The 18897-nt window shown below is 34.6% G+C and overlaps 1 protein-coding gene across 7 annotated transcripts in view; it reads left to right on the top strand.

Annotated features, from left to right (window-relative positions):
- The window catches only part of DCAF17 (DDB1 and CUL4 associated factor 17), a 38391-nt gene extending 20593 nt beyond the window's left edge, over positions 1–17798 (top strand). Inside the window, exons 8-15 of one of the 7 annotated variants that reach the window (XM_031960469.1) lie at positions 4445–4587; positions 6356–6465; positions 8493–8580; positions 9554–9637; positions 11780–11935; positions 13264–13356; positions 14426–14465; positions 14555–17798. In XM_031960469.1, the coding sequence (XP_031816329.1) occupies positions 4445–4587; positions 6356–6465; positions 8493–8580; positions 9554–9637; positions 11780–11935; positions 13264–13356; positions 14426–14465; positions 14555–14829 (989 nt within the window). In that variant the 3' untranslated portion in view covers positions 14830–17798. Of the gene's footprint in view, positions 1–4444; positions 4588–6355; positions 6466–8492; positions 8581–9553; positions 9638–11779; positions 11936–13263; positions 13816–14375 lie in introns of those variants that run through there. The other 6 variants (XM_031960467.1, XM_031960466.1, XM_031960468.1 and 3 more) reach the window with 6 other exon arrangements.
- Positions 17799–18897: the final 1099 nt, after the last annotated feature.

The following is an 18897-nucleotide window of genomic DNA, read 5'->3' as shown; positions in this document are numbered from 1 at the left end:
AATTAAATGAGCTAGTGCTGTATAAAGTCATCAGCTTTACTCTCTTCTCCAGAGTCTTCAGAGTCCAATGGCAAGACATGGGTTATCTAAGATGACTGGCAATGGCTCTGCTGGGGGGAGAGGAGAGGTTGGGGGAAGAGCAGGAGGATTACATGGTCAGAGCTGCACTTTAGGAAAATCATTCCTGATGACTGAATGGATGTAGGGAGAACTATAGGGAGAAGGCAGACAGATCCACCAACAAGCTGTTACAATAATCCAGGTATAAGGTGATGATGGCCTGACCAGAGTAGTGATCATGTCAGAGGAGAGAAAAGACTGTGTTTAAGGGATGTTGCAAAGGTAAAATCAATAAGCCTTATCAACAGAATGGATATAGAGAATGAGAGATGGTAAAGATTTAAGGATAACACCTACACTGTGAGCCTGAGAGATTGGAAGGCTGGTGGTATAAAGGGAAGGCCAGAAGGAGAGAAGGTTGGGGGCAAAGATAATGAATTCAATAATGGAGATGTTGAATTAAAGGTTCTACTTGCCTATCAGGTCAAAATGTCTGAAAGGCAGTGAGATATCAATATTGGAGGTGAACAGAGAAATTAGGGGCAGAATAGGTCGATTTGAGAATCATCATCATAGAGATAGTCATTAAATCCAAGGGAGCTGATGAGATCACCAAGTGAAGTAGTTTAGAGGGAGGCAAGGAAAGGGTTCAAAACAGAACTCTATGAGACACCTACAGTTAGAAACGATGATCTGAAGAATGATCAGGCAAAGGAGATTCATGTCTAGGTCACTAAAGATATGAATAAGAGGTTTCCACAAATCCCATAATTCCCTGAGACTTATCTTCTCTAGACTGACCATCTCTGGTTCTGTCAGCAAGCTGACATATGGCAGGAACACAAGACTTTTCTTCATCACAATTGCTCTCTTCCAGATATTTAAAATAATATTTCCCAAATACATATAGAGTTTTCAATATTCATTTTTGTAAAACGTTGTGTTCCAAATTTTTCTTCCCTCCTCTTATAATTCCCCTTCTCCCAGGACAGCAAGTAACCTGATACAGTTCTATATGTCATATTGTGTAAGAGAAATCAAAATGTGATATGTTCTTAATGAAGCTATTCAGGTTTAACTTTTACACATACGCCTTGGATTTTGTGGAAGGGTTAAAATCACCAGTTTATTGAAAGTGGACTGCTCTAGGAAAATAGTTTTTCATATATTGGTGTCACTAAAGAAACCAGGCATTTATACTGTGCTGTGCTAGAAAATGTGAAAAGAAAAAAATCACGATTTTTTAAATTGAGAGAAAAACATATGAAATCTAAAATAGTATGTTGGTGTTCAGGGAGTTCTTTCATCTTTGAATCATTCATTTAAGAAAAATAACACATAATTGAGGCAGCATAATTTAGAGGAAAAAGATTAGATTCAGAGGAGTTGAATAGCACTGCCATGTAATTTCTCCTAGCCTCAGTTTCCTTCACTGTCAAATGCAGATAATGATACATGCAGTACTATCCCTCAGAAGGAGGAATTATGAAGAAGATAAAGTTTAAACTTTATTATAAACTTTATAGCACTATGTATTGTTATATTATTGTTGTTATTATGTTTATTGTTATATTTAATTTAATGTTATTATATTTAAAGTTCAGGGTTTTTTAAGTTGTGGAACCTAAAACACTTCATTTAGATTACTTTCTGGACTTGAGTTATTAGGAGTAACAATAAGTAACACGTTAATCTTTAAAAAAAAAAAAAAGAAAGAAAGAAACTTTATTGATGCTTTTAAAATATATATATATATTATTGATATTTCCCATTGCGTCCCTCCAGTAGGAAAGACCTCTCTTATAGTACATCTTCATTCCAAACCTTAGAGATCATCACTTCTCTATCAAGAGGTTGCTGAAATCAAGATTGATCAGGTTGCTCAATGACATCTGAAATCTCATTTCTTTTAATGTTTACCTTGACATCATAACACACTTAATCTTTGAGAAACAATGCTTAAGAGCATTAAAAAGATAATCTTACACACACACACATATAATTCATACCTCATTTACACTATTAAACTTGTATAAAATTTTTCTCCTTTTTAAAGTCTTTTTAAAATTTTATTTTAGTAGTATATTTTTTTCCAATTACATGTAAAGATGGTTTTCAACATTCCTTTTTTTCTTTTCAAAATTTTATTTTTTTAATAAGGTTTTTATTTTTCAAAATAAATATAGTTTTCAACATTCATCCTTGCAAAACCTTATGTTCCAGATTTTCCTGCTCCCCTCTCCCCTAGACAGCAAGTAATCCAGTATAAGTTAAAAAGTATGCAATTCTTCTAAACATATTTATACATTTATCATGCTGCACAAGAAAAATCAGATCAAAAAAAGGAAAAGAGACAAAAAAGCAAGTAAACAGCAACAATAACAAAGGTGAAAATACTATATTGTGATCCACATTCAGTCCCTATAGTCTTCTGGATATTTTGGTTCTGTTTGCTTCACACAGCATTAGTTGATGAAGTTTTTCCAGGCTTTTCTTAAATCAGTCTCCTCACTATTTTTTTTAGAACAAGAATATTCTGTTACATATCATATACCATAATTTACTCAGATCATTCCTCAACTGAAGAACGTCTGCTCAGTTTCCAGTTCCTTGTCACTACAAAAGGACTGGTACAAACATTTTACACATGTGGTTCCTTTTCTCTCTTTTATGATACAGACCCAGTAATGATACTGCTGGATCAAAAAGTATGCAAAATTTGGTCGCCCTTTGGTCATAGTTCCAAATTGCCCTCTAGAATGATTCTCTTGGATCAGTTCACAACTTCACCAACAATGTATTATGTCCCAGTTTTCCCACATCCCCTCCAACATTTATCATTATTTTTTCCTGTCATCTTAGCCAATATGATAGATGTGAAGTGGTACCTCGGAGTTATCTTAATTTGCATTTCTCTAATCAGTATGATTTAAAGTGTTTTTCCATATAATTATAGATGGCTTTAATTTCTTCATTTGAAAATTATCTATTCCTATCTTTTGATAATTTATTGGAGTTTTTTTATTCATTACATTTTATTTATTTTAATATTAATTTTTGAACATTTTTACTTCCATTTTCTCTTCCTCCTACCCCTCTCCCATCCATTAAGAAGGTAAGCAATATGATATCACAAAATTGTTTTGTGCTTTTTAAAAAAAGCTATTATTGTTTTTACAAAGGATGGCTGCCATTCTATAAAGCTCAGAAACATATTTAGCTTTATGTGTTTTTCAGGTGCTTTGGAATTCTTTGATTCTTTTCCCTCTCCATTGCACCAAGGATTTAATTTGTTGAGTTATAGTTCATCTACTTCACATATCTTTCCTACATGATACTCCAGTCAAAGAAAGTTAGCTGTAGTTATTTGAAGTTTCTGAAGCCTTTGTTTATGAACTCTGGTGTAGATAATTTTTAAAGATGAAATAGGGAGACTGCCTTCTATTCAAAGGTACATTTCCTTTTGGTTTTCTCATTTGTTCTTTCCAATTTTTTTTTTTTTTTTGGTATGTAGTAACTTTATTATAAATGTATTTGTTTCCTTAGATGTGCTGCCTTCTTTGTAGTTTTATTTTTGTTTTGAACTTCATCTTTACTAGTGATTCTACTAGATTTAATAGTGATTGTAGGCAACTCCTTGCAAGTAAACTTAGAAAGCAGCTAGATGACTTCAGTATAGTGTTGGATTTGGAATCAGGAAAACTTGATTTTGAATCCTGTCTCATACCCTCATAAACTGTATGTGAGACAAGTCATTCAACATCTCTTATCCTCTGTTATTGCCATATGGATAGTAGTGGTGGTAATAACATCAACCTCTTAGGATGGTTGTTGGTGAAGTAGCTTGTATAATTTGCTTTGCTCACTTAAAAACAGCATAGTTGCTAGCTGTAGAAATGCTAAACCTTTCCTATAGGGCATATAGGTTACTCTTTTGCCATCTGTTGTCTTGCAGCAAGGATTTTAAAGCTATGGTTTTGAATTGGTTTGATATTTAACTCTGTCAAGAAATTGGTATTCTTTGTAATCTAATATATTTCATTTTATGTATTTAAAAACCTTATTCTCAGAAAGAGTCCATAGGCTTTCTCAAGCTTCCAAAGGAGTCCTTGACACATAAAAGGTGACGAACCCGGATTTAAAAGAGTTGTCTGGGGTACTGAGAAATTCAGGGCCTTGGGTGGGGTTATCCAGCCTATTTATGTCTGAGGGGCATCTGCACTCAAGACTCCAAGGCCTCTCTATTTCTCTCTCCATGCTACTCTCACTTATTATAATGGAATGTTATAAGTTTATTCAACAGAAATTCTAAGTTGAAGGCTCAAGATGATCTAAAAAATCTATCCTACAGGTAAAATAGTAACTTTCTTTCCTCTTTCTATAGATACTCCTCCGCTGCTTTTTGAAGTATCTTCTCTGGAGAACACATTTCAGATTGGTGGCTATCCGTGGCACTACATCATCACTCCTAACAAGAAGAAACAAAAAGGCGTCTTCCATATTTGTGCGCTCAAAGATCATACCATGGTAATGGGTGACTCATTTTGTCCAATCTTCCTAGAATAAGCCAGTGTCATAATCCTTCCTGGCAAGTGCTTACCATTGCAGAAGTATATGTTCCTAAAAAATATTTCCTACCACCTAAAACACTGTTCAGTGTTTTATCTGCTCACCAACCCCTCTGTAAAAGAATACAGGGTCTGACACCTCTAGGGTTTTTTAATGATAGTTCTGGTGAACAGCAGTGTGAAGAAGAGAAAAGGCATTGGGTCAAGGCTTCCAGACCTCCTTTGCTCCGTTTCCTCCCTCCCAGAGTAGATACTAAGTGTTGGTAACGAGACCTTTGCATTTTAAAGATGTGTGTGTGTGTGTGTGTGTGTGTGTGTGTGTGTGTGTGTGTGTGTATATATTTTTATTTTTTTTTTTGCTCAGGAGGTATTTGGGGTTAAGTGACTTGCCCAGGGTCACACAATTAGGAAGTGTTAAGTGTCTGAAACCAGATTTGAACTCAGGTCCCTCCTGACTTCAGGGCTGATGCTCTATCCACTGTGCCACCTAGCTGCCCTTAAAGATACTTATGTTAAAGCAGATGTGCAGGAACAAATTCTAAAGAGAATTTCTTTCCTGCTTGGGTATATTTCTTTTAAAAACTATTCATATAGGATTTGTTGTTGTATTTTTTTCTCTCCACCCACCCTTCCTCCCACAGTGCTGTACTAAGCTGTTTTTATTTCCAGAACTTTTTTGATGTTTAATGACTTCTGCTAGGACTCATCATTCTTCATATTTTCTAACCTTCAAGAATGTTATTCACATTTACACACTAGACAATAACTTTGACAGGAAAGATGTTGCTACATTTTACACACGAGAAGATGATAATAGTTAAACATCTTGAGAAAAGATACAGAAATTAATTGGTGCCCAACTGGGATTCCAGGTGTTTTGGATTCTTGGGGGGAGGGAGGGGGCAGAGAAAAGAATGTTTATATGGAGCATACCTATTCTTAGCACAGTAATATAATTGAAGAAAGTGTTTCCAGAAATTATTGAATGCATGATTCAAATAGAGCTGTGTGGCAAGTATTTCCTGATATTTAGTTTACATAATAATAATTAGTAACCATCATCATCATAATTGTTGAGAGACAGCCTTGAACAATGCAAAGGAAGCTAGTCTTAGAGTTAAGAACTAGTTTCAATGCCTCACCTCTACATTGTGAACCTGGGCTAGACACCCTTTACATTAATGCCCCAGGCAACTACAGATTATAAATTATGGAATAAATGCTAGTTTCCCTGTAGTGAACCAATCACTGGTGGATGGGGTGGAGGGCTGAGAATTGACATGTATGTACCACTTTTAAACTTGTTCAAGCACTTTCTATGCAGTATCCCATTTAATTACTCTTTTTGTATTATATAATTTTCTGATTGATGTTGCCAATAGAACCTATTATTATAAGCTCTGAAAATTTTCATGATTACCTATATGTCAGTGAAAAACACAAGATTTCGTTCTGGCTTTTGTTTTTCTTTTTATCCCATTTTATACTTGCTTGAAATCTTTTTCTTAGTATGTGAAATATGTATGAAACTACAGAGTAAATCCAGAATTTGTCCAGTTTTGATTTTGGGGGGGTTTTCCTCTAGTTTGGAACCTTACGTTAATCCTAGTATCCCTTAATGAACAGTAGTTGGACATGTAAGCATTGATCTGTGAGCAGGCATGAATATAATTATAAGGTTCTATAATTTATTGCTCTTTCCCCTAATTTCTTTCTTCCAATTTTAGGCAAAAAATGGGATCCAAGAAATGAACTGTTGTTCACTTGAATCTGACTGGATATATTTCCATCCTGATGCCTCTGGGAGAATAATTCATGTGGGTCCAAATCAGGTCAAGTAAGTATTGTCATTAGTCATCATAGAGCTATAAAGATAGCTTTTCATAGCATTTATTGGCATCTCTGTTTTTATGAGGTAATTACTGAAGAAGCTGCAGAAATAATTAGTTGGTGCTATGCTAACTAGCATACTTGAAAGACAGGCCTCAGGAAAACTTGAGTTTATTCTTTCGGCCTCCCTCTTTTTTAACCCATTTGGTAAGTGTTTGAACAAACTGTTTTGTTTTGTAGTTTTGCCCTTCCTTCTCCTTTTCAGGTGCCATTTATATGTGGTCTTCCCCATTAGAATGCAAATTTCTTGAGAAGGATTGTCTTTCTTTTTGTTTGTATTTGTAGTCCCTATGTTTAGTCTAACAGAAAGAAAATAATTGTTGCTTTCTCCTCTTGGATAATAGGACTCTGCTTGTTTTTTCTTTGTCAATAAGAGCATGTCAGATGAATATTTAGCTATGCCTCTTTCTGATAGGGATTAATGTCACAACATTGTGCTAAATAAAGAAAACAAACCAACATGATCTGACTTTATAACTGGAGAGGAAAGGATTTATTAACCTAAAGAGAGAACATTCCTTTTTTGGGAAGGAGGGTTCCTCTTCTGTAGTGTGCTCTTGCTTTCTAGGCCTAACACACCAAAGCTTTAAAATGACCATTTGATTACTTTTCCATGGCAAAGTAAAATGTCTCTAACATTGATAGATTGAAATTAGGAAGGGAAACATGTTCATGTTGATTGCTTACTCCTGTTCCACAGTCTTTAGGCTAACTTCATTGTTTCTCTTTGACTTCTAAAAAATGAGAGAAAAGATGCAATAGGAAAAAAATAGAGTAGTGAGTTTTTCTTCTTTTATTTTTCAGTGATCACACTGGGGTCCCATGAGATATTTTACCTCATATAAAATGTGCCTTTTATTCTTTGTCATCAGTTTATTTTAAAATAGTTTGTGTTTGAGGTAAAGATATATAAAGTTCATGAAGATAATAGGCCTCTTTCAGGTTTTAAAAAGCTGCCAGTAATTTAAATGTTGGGATGTACTAAGAGGAGGAGGAGTTATCATCATATAAAATCATATAAAAATAATAATAAAGATTTTAATAGTACTTTAAGATTTGCAAAACACTATACATAGGTTATTTCCTTTGATCTTCACAACATATCCTCGTTTTTACAACTGAAAAAAAATTGATCTTGAATGTCTTACCCAGGGTCACACAGTAAGTAAATGTTTTAGGCAGGATTTGAACTCAGGACTTCCTCATTCCAACTCCATCATTTTTATCTATTTTTACCCAGAACTCTTTTTTTCCTGTCTCTTATTCTGTCCCTTTAGCATAGTCCTTTAGGATTTCATAGGTGGATATAGAAATTTAATTTTGTTGTTGTTACTTAACTCTATATGTGGGTCTATCTTCATTCAGAAAACTTAAAGGGCCAAACTCTAGACTTTGCATGTAACTAAAAAAAGGGCGGGAGAGGACAATGAGTAAGTCAGATAAGTTTAAATATTGTCCTTTCTCTTTGACATAAACTACCTAAAAAACAAGTCCTCCAATTCAATTTAGTTACTATTTCAGTCATATTTGAAACAATCTATTAGTGTCGTTCCTATAGATCTCATTTTATATGCAAATCCATAAAAATTAAACCCATAAAAATCTTTTATAGTGCCATTATTGAAGTAGAAAATCTTAGGCAAAATGGAAATAATGCAGTTTTCAGAGTAAATTTTCTCACCTCAGTTTGGCAAGTTCTTCAATTATGTGCATAATCATTGCTGTATTCTTCACATACATCAACAGCACCTACTTTTTTAGTTCCTTTCCCTATTTAGCATTTGTAAGCCTTTAAAATATTGAAGACATGAAGGCATGAACTTATAATTGTATTTGTATTACAAAAGGAACCAAGGAAAAATTATAAGCAGTTTGATGTTTTTACTGTGATCTTCATTTGCTGACATGAATTGATTTTGACATTTAGATAGAGCCTTCGAATTTTATAATCCTCTTTTTTGTTTTCTTTTTCAGAATTTTGAAATTAAAAGAAATAGAAAATAGCAAGACCCAGCATCAGGTCGTTGAAGATTTTGTCATTGTGGCTGACAGAGAGGAAAAAGTAAGGCAATAGTACTATAAAATTCTTTTTATACCATTGTCTTTTATATTGAAATATCATCATTATGTGCATATGAATGTGGCCAAAAAGAACTGGGCATGACTTGTAGACCTTTCCATACTGATTACAAGAATAATCTGTCCTTTGGACTTTAGACATGAATATTTAGTATATGCACAGGTGTGATTTAGAAGTTAATTATAGTGAATTCATCTTTTACTTGTGATTTCTGTTCTTTTTTTGTTTTCACTGCTAAACATCTGCCCTTTGTATCCTATTATTATTTTTTATTCTTGGGTTACCTTAGATTTAGAGGTTCTCAAGAGCCACATAGTTAGGTCTAGCCTCAGGAACCCTTTTCCTTATTTAAGTGGTGTTTTGGAGAACAAAATTCCTAAAAGTGCATACACTTTATCTGTATTATTCTAGACTGTGGCTAGAGATCTTGGGTTCCCAACCTGAGGTCTTTTTAGGGGATCTGTAAGGTCAAAATTGTTTTTGTAATAGTAATAATAAGAAATTTCCATTTCTAACAATTGTAAATATTTAATAAATATTGATAAATATAACATGTACAACAAAAGCTCTTTGTGGGATCTTCAGAGTTTATAAAGTAGTCCTGAAGACCAGAAATTTTGAGAACTACTGTGACATACTAATGCATAAGAAAAAAAAAGATCAGTGATGATTTCATTGTATGACCCTTTTTCTCATATTTCTTGTTCCCTTTCTGGCAGTAAACTTTGTAATGGTAGATTGCAAAAAAGAAAAACATTTGTAAACCCTTGGATTATTAACTTTTTATATTAATTATATTAGTGGGAAAAAATCTGAATTCTGTTATTTTGTTGATTAAAGACATTGTTGAATACAGTATGGAGGTATGAGTTCATTTTTCTAAATGCAGATTGACATATTTATTCTGTGCATGTGGTAAAGTCTTTCATATCTGTTTCTTTCTCTGAAATCTTAGACCAAAAGCTTATTAACTGTTACAGCTTCTGGACGAGTGGTAAAAAAACGTCTTAATCTTTTGGATGATGACCCAGAACAAGAGGTAGGAATTTAACTACAGGTGATGAATAGAACCAATTTGTCATAATATATTCATTTTATAAATGTATGAATGTCCCTGGTAAAATAGACCAGGGCTGACCAGGTCAGGCTGATATCTTGGGTTCAGTATTGGAATTAAATTAGATACTTATAACCTAATAGTTAGTTATTGAGGAAGGACATTCAGAGCAAGGAAAGTATATTTTGTGGAAAAGACTGCATTGACTCAGTTAAGCACAATTTCTCTTTCTCTGTGTTTCCTGTGCTTTTTTTAATTGGTGGTAGTGGTGCTTTAATGTGACCAAGAAGCACATCAACAAGCCAAGCTTTAGTCCTTTGATCCAATAAGCCTCAAGAACAACTTTAGTACCTTTAAAGGAAAAAAGACTGGGGATACTAGGAGATATTTTCCCTGCCACACCTGTGAAAATCTGTAAAGGGACTGGAAAAATAAGGAAAGATATAAATTGAAAACTGATGATTTAGTAGAGTTTGTCTAACTGTTTTCTTGTTATAAACACAATGATAGCAACAGTGTGGGGAACGTTGTATTTCTAGTATTTTAGGTCAGTGCAGTCTCTGGCCTAAGTTGTTGAGTATTGATTGGAAGATAGCATTTTTTTTTTCTTTTTCCTTGAAAAAATGTCCATATTTCTTTTCAAGTATATTGTCAGGTGATAAAGCATTCTAAAGGGTTTTGCATAAATCAAATATCTCAGACCAGAAGAATGGTTCAAAATGACCAAGAAGAAATTGAATTTGGCAAATTCAAATTCTGACATTTAGATTCTAAAATCAATTGCCCAAATAGAAACCTCGTTTGATTCATCTGAAAGGAATTTTAGTTGATTTCAAGGGGTTTTAGTTGACTTCATACTCAGTATTAGTCAACATTGCCAAATAACTGCCAAAAAAACTAATGTGGTTTTAAATTACACTAATAGTAGAGTATACCTATCAAAGCAACTATTATCCTACTATATTCTGTACTGCTCAGACCAAATTTGAAGCATTGTGTTCAGTTCCAGAGACCTTATTTTGCGGGAAATTGATAAATTGAAATTAATACTAAATAGGGTTATCAGTATAGTGAAGAATTTAGGAACTATGCTATACAAGAAACAATTGATGGAACTAGGGTTGTTTTTACATAGGGAAAGTGAGAGAAAAAGGAAACACATGATTACCTGGCTTTAAATATTCAAAGAGCTGTCTTTTTGACAGGGGAATTGATTTTATTTGGTCTAACACATAAGCAAGACCAGTGAATGGGAGGAAAGTGTGTGTGTGTGTGTGTGTGTGTGTGTGTGTGTGTTATGTTTTATAAAATATATACTTGTATTGTGGCTCACTATATGATACAACTTTCTACCAGAGCTGCTAAAAAAAAAAAGTGAAATGAATAGCTTTATGACCACCAAATTTGTCATCCTTCATCAATTGCTAGGCAAAGAGAGCTTGCTAGGGAAAATGAAGGGATAGCCACTTTCATGTTGCAGTGGAGTTTAGATAGTATTAAAATGAGGTTTGGTTGTAACATATTAATATTTTTTGCTATTATTGTAAAGGAGTATTGGTAGGTACACTGTTAAGTAAGCCATGCCCATAGTGAATATTTAAGACTTTCACATGATTACAAGACCCTGCACAGTGATCCATAGATATTAGTACATCATTTTCATCTGTCTAATAAAACTCCATAGAGAATTGACCTCAGTGTATAGTTAATCCAATTAGTAATTAATTAGTCATAATAGAACAGACAAGATGGGGATAACAACCAGATACCAGTGCCAAAATATTGGGGTATATATCAGTTACTCTTTCCATCCTTTCCTAGTTTGCTCATGCTTACCTGCTCTAAACCATAATTTTTCCACTGAAATGCACAGGGAATAGTAGCACCTGAGATCATCAAGACCTTTACAGGATTCTGCTTAACTATTAACGATCTTGTGGCTGTGATATGTTTCTTGATGCAGGAATAGACATGCCAGAATACCCTGCCTCTCTCCCTTCTGCCTGTTCTTCCTCATTTTTCAGAAGAAACAAAATACATTAAGCATGAACACAGAGATTATAATTAAATAACCAGAGTTACTTTTCTCCCTTCCACATCATCCATCCCCCTTCTGTCATCAAGACTTTCAAAATTGTAGACTATGAAGATGAATTGGATTTGCTCTCTGTGGTGGCAGTTACTCAGCTGGACACTGAGGGAAAAGCTCACCTGGATTTCCACTGTAATGAACATGGGACATTACTCAAGAGCATTCCATTAGTGGAGTCATGGGATGTGGTGAGTAAAGACCACTAAAGCCAAGCCTTGGAACCTCTCTCTAATCTGACATTTATGGCAGGGTGTGTCTGGCATTGTGCTGCATTCTAACCAGACTCTCTACAACTACTAATGAAAGCATGAACAGGATCCAAAATCCTGCAGGAAGAATATAATGAGTACTTTTTCCTTAGCAGGGGACTCGCTCCTAAAAGGAGAGTTGTATTTTTTCCCCTCACTTAATGTATGATTTTCTAGTCCCTCACATTATCACCTGTCTTTTTCTCTGCTCTTTATTCTATTTGGTTTCTTTCAAAGAGTAGCATCTTGAGGCAGGGATTTTGATCATCTCTTGTTTTCTTTGATGGTTTTCCTGTGGTGGTAATCTCTGCTTCTATGAAGGTTGAAAACAATGTCCTCTTCCCCGTGTCTTGATAGCTGCTAAGAATATATTGAATAGCAGCTTATAACAAAAATAATATTTGACATAAGTCAGAAGTTCTGAATTTGAGTACTGCCATCACCACTAAGTGGCTACGTGATCCTGAGTGAGTCATTTAACAACTTGGAGTCTGAATTTCTTCATCCCTGAAATGGAAAAACACCTTCCTTGTGTCTACCTTATAAAGTTGTTTTAAGAACCAAGCAGGATAATTTATATGAGGGGCTTTGTAAGCTAGCCCTACCACATTTATCCCTACCAAATCACGACTTTCCTCATTGCAGTCTTGATATATTTCAGGTTCACAAAAGAAATTAAATAGGAATTTTGCAGAAGCTACAGATGACATGCAAAAGTTAGCAGTTGACACCAAAAAAGTTTAGAAATTCAGAAATGGAGGACAACTAGATGGCATAGTGGATAGAGCCCTGGCTCTGAAATCAAGAGGACCTGAGTTCAAATCAGATACAATACTTCCTAGCTGTTTGATCCTAGGCAAGTTACTTATAATCCCAATTGCCTCAGTGGGAAAAAAAAAAGAAATTCAGAAATGCATAGAATATATGTATAATATTGTATAATGTCAACATACTTTATTTTAAATATAATAACCCAAACTTCTGTAGTATGAAGAGAGGGTCAAAAATTTTTATGTGAATTTTCCAGATCAAAAAGGTGCTGTACCCCTAATCCCCAGGTTGTAGAAGGGATTACCATATATAACAGATAATAAGTGCTTATATAAATATTTGCTAGATCAAAATGTTTGATACATAATTGCATTTGCTATTCTGATCATTGGTCTCTTCTGTTGAGATTTTAATGGAAATATTTTATGTGATATTTAAAAAAAAAATAGGGGTATGTCAAATGAAGTTTCCATTCATGGTTGTTTTCTCAATTACAGACATACAGCCATGAAGTTTACTTCGACAGAGACTTAGTTTTGCACATAGAACAAAAACCCAACAGAGTCTTCAGCTGCTATGTTTACCAGATGGTATGTGATGCTGTGGAAGAAGATGAAAACATGAACAGTTAAAAAAAAAGGCGGGGGGACAAGAAGAAAAAGATTATGATAATAATGGTGATAATGATAATGGTGATGATGAGGAAAGGAATGGAGAACAACTTTACTCTTTGAGTTGTAGCTCCTGAAACTTTTGACAAAGCACTGAGCTATGGATAAGCTCAGACTGAGGCTAAAGTTCCAGCTGACTTTCTTGCATTATGAGCCCAATTTTTCATTCTTTCCTTGATGGCAACTAGTGGAAAGGATGTCTATAGCAGAAAGAAATGCTGTACACCTCTGTGCTCTCATACATGCCACTTGCCATTCCAACATCTCTTATACCACTATGTTTCCCCAGTGGAACCCAAAAGAGGCATAGCCTGGGAAACAGAGCAGAAAGAACCCAGCAGTTAGATGCAGGTTAAATCCCTAATACTTATATGAAAAGAGCTTATACAGAAAACATAACAAAGCTCTCAATGATAGAAACTATGTGCCCCAAATGCCCATCTGCTCCCTGCCCTCTTTTCCCTTCTCCCAGGAATAAGCAAAATATAGAAAAGATAGAGAATACCTCTTTTAACCTCTGTGCCCTGAGGTGGGGGAAGTCTATAGCTATGGGGTAAAGACTTATTTTTGAGCCAAAAATACCTGTTAATCAGGATTTTTTTTTTAAGTTTTACATATGTGTCATAGGAGCTGTATTTGTATACATTATCAAGATTAGGTGCTATTTCCCTTAAACACTCTTTGTAGTGTTGTTTCCCACAGGGTGCTGGTTATTTGTATCATAGACTGATCCTGACAAGTTTTGTTATAAATCTGGATTTGGAGAAATAGGGTCTCTTCATTTCTGATCAGACAACCAAGTTTAATCTTGATTGAAGATATCATAAAATTTTACTGTCACAGATGGGATGATTGGACTTGGGCTCTCCCCACATTTGGTGGATCATCCTCTGCCCTCATTTTGTCAGAATCCTTTTGTAAACTACTGCTTCACACAGATGCAGCTGATTGGATATGCCCTTCATAATGGCAGTTCTTTTTACTTCAGATGTTGAATATGAAAGTCCAGGAAGTATCTACTGATCTTGGTAAGTTTCTTAATAGCTAGAGAGAATGAGCCTTCTGCCAAATTTCTAGTTAAAGATAATGGAGCATTCATCCTTCTCTGTCATAACAGATCTGAATCAGGGTCCTTGGAGATTACTGAAGACTCCCCTTTGTTCAAGATGTGGAATAAAAGGTAGCCTAAGCAAAGGGAGGATTTTTGTGTGGTTCCTGTTTCAGAGATCCAATTGCTTACCATCCACATGTTCAACACATTTCCTTACTTCAGCTTCAAAGACATTTAATTCTGGCATATACAAAAGGGAAGGAAATAGTCTGAAGAATCATAAACATATTCAAGTGCAGGAAGCTTTTAATATTAGAGTTAAGCTTTGGTCATTTAAATGAATATCTTTAACAGTCTTCTTGTCCAGATTTAGCCTACTCCCATATGATGAGGGACATCAGTCTTGCCTTTAAATTCTGCCTTTAGAAATTTAAAAATAAAAACCAAATCTACAAACATCTTTAGGGCTAAAGAAAGACAGATGTCAAATACTCCCAGCTTAGTGGAGTAGGCAATAGAACTGGAAGGTTAAAAAAAAATTAGAGCCAATTCCCATTATCAAAAAAAAAAAAAAAAAAAAGAGTGACGTCCTTAATAGAAAAGGAAGTAATTATCTCAGATGTTTTAAAATTAGGAACAAGAAGAATAGAGTGAAAAAAAATCTTTCTGGCCCTATTATTGTAATATGTAACGCTCTGAAATAGTAAGAGTGATTGTTTCCTGTGTAAATCTTACTTAATGAGATAAAAATTTATGCATATTATTGAATTGTTGTATTTTCCTGTATCTGCTAATTGAAGAAAGCATTCTTCCCAAAGCATGATAAATAACAACATTTAATATAATGCTTCTGAGGAATTCAGAGCAAATACTTTTGTTGGTAGCAATAGGTCAAGATTAAGATTATAATGAAGCAGTGATGTGTCTGCTGTTTCCTTGGTGCTATCCCAAATACAGTTAAATACAAACTGTATCTAAGTACAGACTAATTCAATGATTTTATAAACAAAAAGTACAAGAGAACTGCGTAAGAATATCCCCAAGAGAAAGACAAGTGCCAGATACCAAGGGGAAAAAAGACTAGAGTTTGGGACACCTCAAATCATATTCAAGAACAAAACGTTGACTGACTGAACTCCTTTTTCCAAGATTGTTTCAGAGAAGCATAACTTTGTACTATAAGATGGATGGATCTGTTTAGGCCTCAAAGTCTTTGTTGAAATCAAATCAAGTGAACAAGTATTTACTTATTAAACACTCACTGTATATCATGCACTGTACTTAATGCTGGGGATATAAAGGACTAAAACTTTTTCCCAAAAACCTACTGTCTGCTTTCAAGGACCTCACAGTTAAGTCTTTACTTAAGTCATGTTTTAAGTTTGTTTTGCAAAAAGTGTTTTTAGAAGATTTTGTGTGGACTTTTTGTTTTGAAAAAGGTTGAATTAGTAATCTAAAGAAATGTTGAGCTGAAAAAGACCATTAAGAAGCCATTTAATAATCATTCCCTCACCTTTCAGAAGACATATCTTTCTTGACTTCTTTACACCATGTGTAAGAAACCTCACTGAAAATGAGGTTCTTTAAATGTAAGCTGAGTACTTTTTACATACATGTTCTGTCCTAAAATTGTAAAACTCGAGCAGATTTGGGGTAAGCCGATGCTAAAATAAATTGTTACTTTACTTGTCTATAGAGCTGGGTATGGGCAGAAAACAAAATCCTGAGTTCAGATCCAATCTGTGACATTAACAATACCAGTGTGATTTTTGGGTAAATCATTTAATCTCCTTTATCCATTATTTCCTTTTCTGCAGAATGAGAGTATTGGAGTATAGATGGCTTCTGATGTCTCTTCCGGCTCTAAATCTATGATACTGTGATACACATATATATGTATGCACATATGTGTATATATGTATGTATAGGTATCTGTGCAGTAATGGTATAAAGAAAACCACATTTCAATGAATATTATCATAAACTGATGTGGATATTATAAATTCTGTTGATTGAAGAAGCCTATGTGCAAATCTATTAAAGAGTCCCTATCCATTTAGCCAATCTGTTTAATGAAAATGTTGTCTTTGGTGTTGTATTTATATAGTAATTGTCTTTGATGATCTAAAGGGTGTTAAATGGCTTTAATAAAATTTTATATGTTTTTTAAAATGATGTCAATTGGTGATTTGGGGGAGTTTCCATAGTTTTTGTGGAGAGTTGTCTTTTTTATTTTTTGGCAGAGTCCTTTCCAGCTGCAGTGCCAAAGCTTTCATTAATAACATGAATATTACTTTGCAGGGGAAAGAAAAGAAGGGAGGGGCAGTGGTGATACAGGGCATTTGATGAAGATGACCAGATGTTCCAATTGGGCTTTGACCTTGTCAGTTTTTGACTGAGGGCAAAATTAGAGGAAATGGGTAGAAACTACAGGGAGCACAACTCAGCAGTATAGGAAACCATTTTCCAGCCTGCTATAGAAGAGTTTCTTGTTTAAATAGGGAAGAGTTGGACTAGATGGCCTTCCCCTTAGATACCATGAAACCAATAAACTAATGGGAGAAGGACAGAAGATAACTCTCCTTATTGTTTCTTTCAGGTAACATTTTAGGGAATTATAAAGAAAAACATGAGTGCCACATAGTATGCTAAATTCTTGACAATTACCATCTTATTTGATCCTCACAACAATCCTGAGAATTTGAAGTTTCAGGGAAGGCTTATATGTCAGTCTAAGGTGCCAGACTCAAGAAATGCACATTTTAAGCAGTCATCTTTTCTGAAATATGTCCCAGTTCTGTTCTGGCTTCTTTCAAATCACCATCTATGCACTGTCTTCTCTGTCAATGTGTAGGGCCAACTGAATATAAGCTTAGACATGTACATTAATATGGAATGTTATGTGCAAGGAACATTAATTAGGCTGGGTATTATAGTGTGTGGAGGGGATGAAAGTATAAGACCAGAAAGGTAAGCAGGAAGTCAGATAATGAAGAGTTTTAGTTCATAATCGCAGGCTAGTTCAGAAGAGTGAATAGAACTGGTACGTAGATGTGGAAGTTATATGCATTGAGATGATGATTTGAGTCATGAGAGCTAATGAAGTCATGGAGAGAAGGTGTAAAGAAAAGAGGAGAGGGCCCAAGAAAAAGCCTTAGAATACACCTATAGCTAGGAGGTGTCATATAAATGGTGGTTTAATAAAGACTGAGTAGCCTATAGTAATCTAGTATTTGATAAAACCTCAAATTCCAGCTTTTGGAATAGGTACTTGCTATTTAACAAAAATTGCTGGGAAAATTGGAAAATAATATGTCAGAAACTCAGCATAGACTTACATCTCACACTCCATATCAAAATAAGATCAAAATGGGTACATGATTTGATCATAAAGGATGATACCATAAACAAATTAGGAGAACAAGAAATAATTTATTTCTCAGATCTTTGGAGAAGGGAGAAATTTATAACCAAAGAAGAATTAAAACATTATGAAAGGCAAAATGGACAACTTTGATTACATTAAGTTAAAAAGGTTTTGCACAAGCCCTTTTTGTAGTGGCTAAAAACTGGAAACTGAATGGATGTCCATCAGTTGGAGAATGGCTGAATAAATTGTGGTATATGAATATTATGGAATATTACTGTTCTGTAAGAAATGACCAACAGGATAATTTCAGAAAGGCCTGGAGAGACTTACACGAACTGATGCTGAGTGAAATGAGCAGGACCAGGAGATCATTATGTACTTCAACAACAATACTATATGATGACCAGTTCTGATGGACCAGGCCATCCTCAGCAACGAGATCAACCAAATCATTTCCAATGGACCAGTAATGAACTGAACCAGCTATGCCCAGAAAAAGAACTCTGGGAGATGACTAAAAACCATTACATTGAATTCCCAATCCCTATATTTATGCCCACCTGCATTTTTGATTTCCTTCACAAGCTAATTGTACAATATTTCAGAGTCTGATTCTTTTTGTACAGCAAAATAACATTTTGGTCATGTATACTTATTGTGTATCTAATTTATATTTTAATATATTTAACATCTACTGGTTATCCTGCCATCTAGGGGAGGGGGTGGGGGGTGGGGTAAGAGGTGAAAAATTGGAACAAGAGGTTTGGCAATTGTTAATGCTGTAAAGTTACCCATGCATATATCCTGTAAATAAAAGGCTATTAAATAAAAAAAAAAAAAAAAAAAAAGGTTTTGCACAAACTAAACCAACAGAAACAAGATTAAGAAGGAAATACTAGCAAAATAACTGGACATGTATACATATATTGTATTTAATTTATACTTTTAACGTATCTAACATGTATTGGTCAACCTGCCATCTGGGGGAAGGGATGAGGGGAAGGAGGGGAAAAGTTGGAACAAAAGGTTTTGCAATTGT

Source organism: Sarcophilus harrisii, chromosome 3, assembly GCF_902635505.1.
Source record: "Sarcophilus harrisii chromosome 3, mSarHar1.11, whole genome shotgun sequence".
Lineage (NCBI taxonomy): Eukaryota > Metazoa > Chordata > Mammalia > Dasyuromorphia > Dasyuridae > Sarcophilus > Sarcophilus harrisii.
This window is presented reverse-complemented; position numbering and strand designations above follow the sequence as displayed.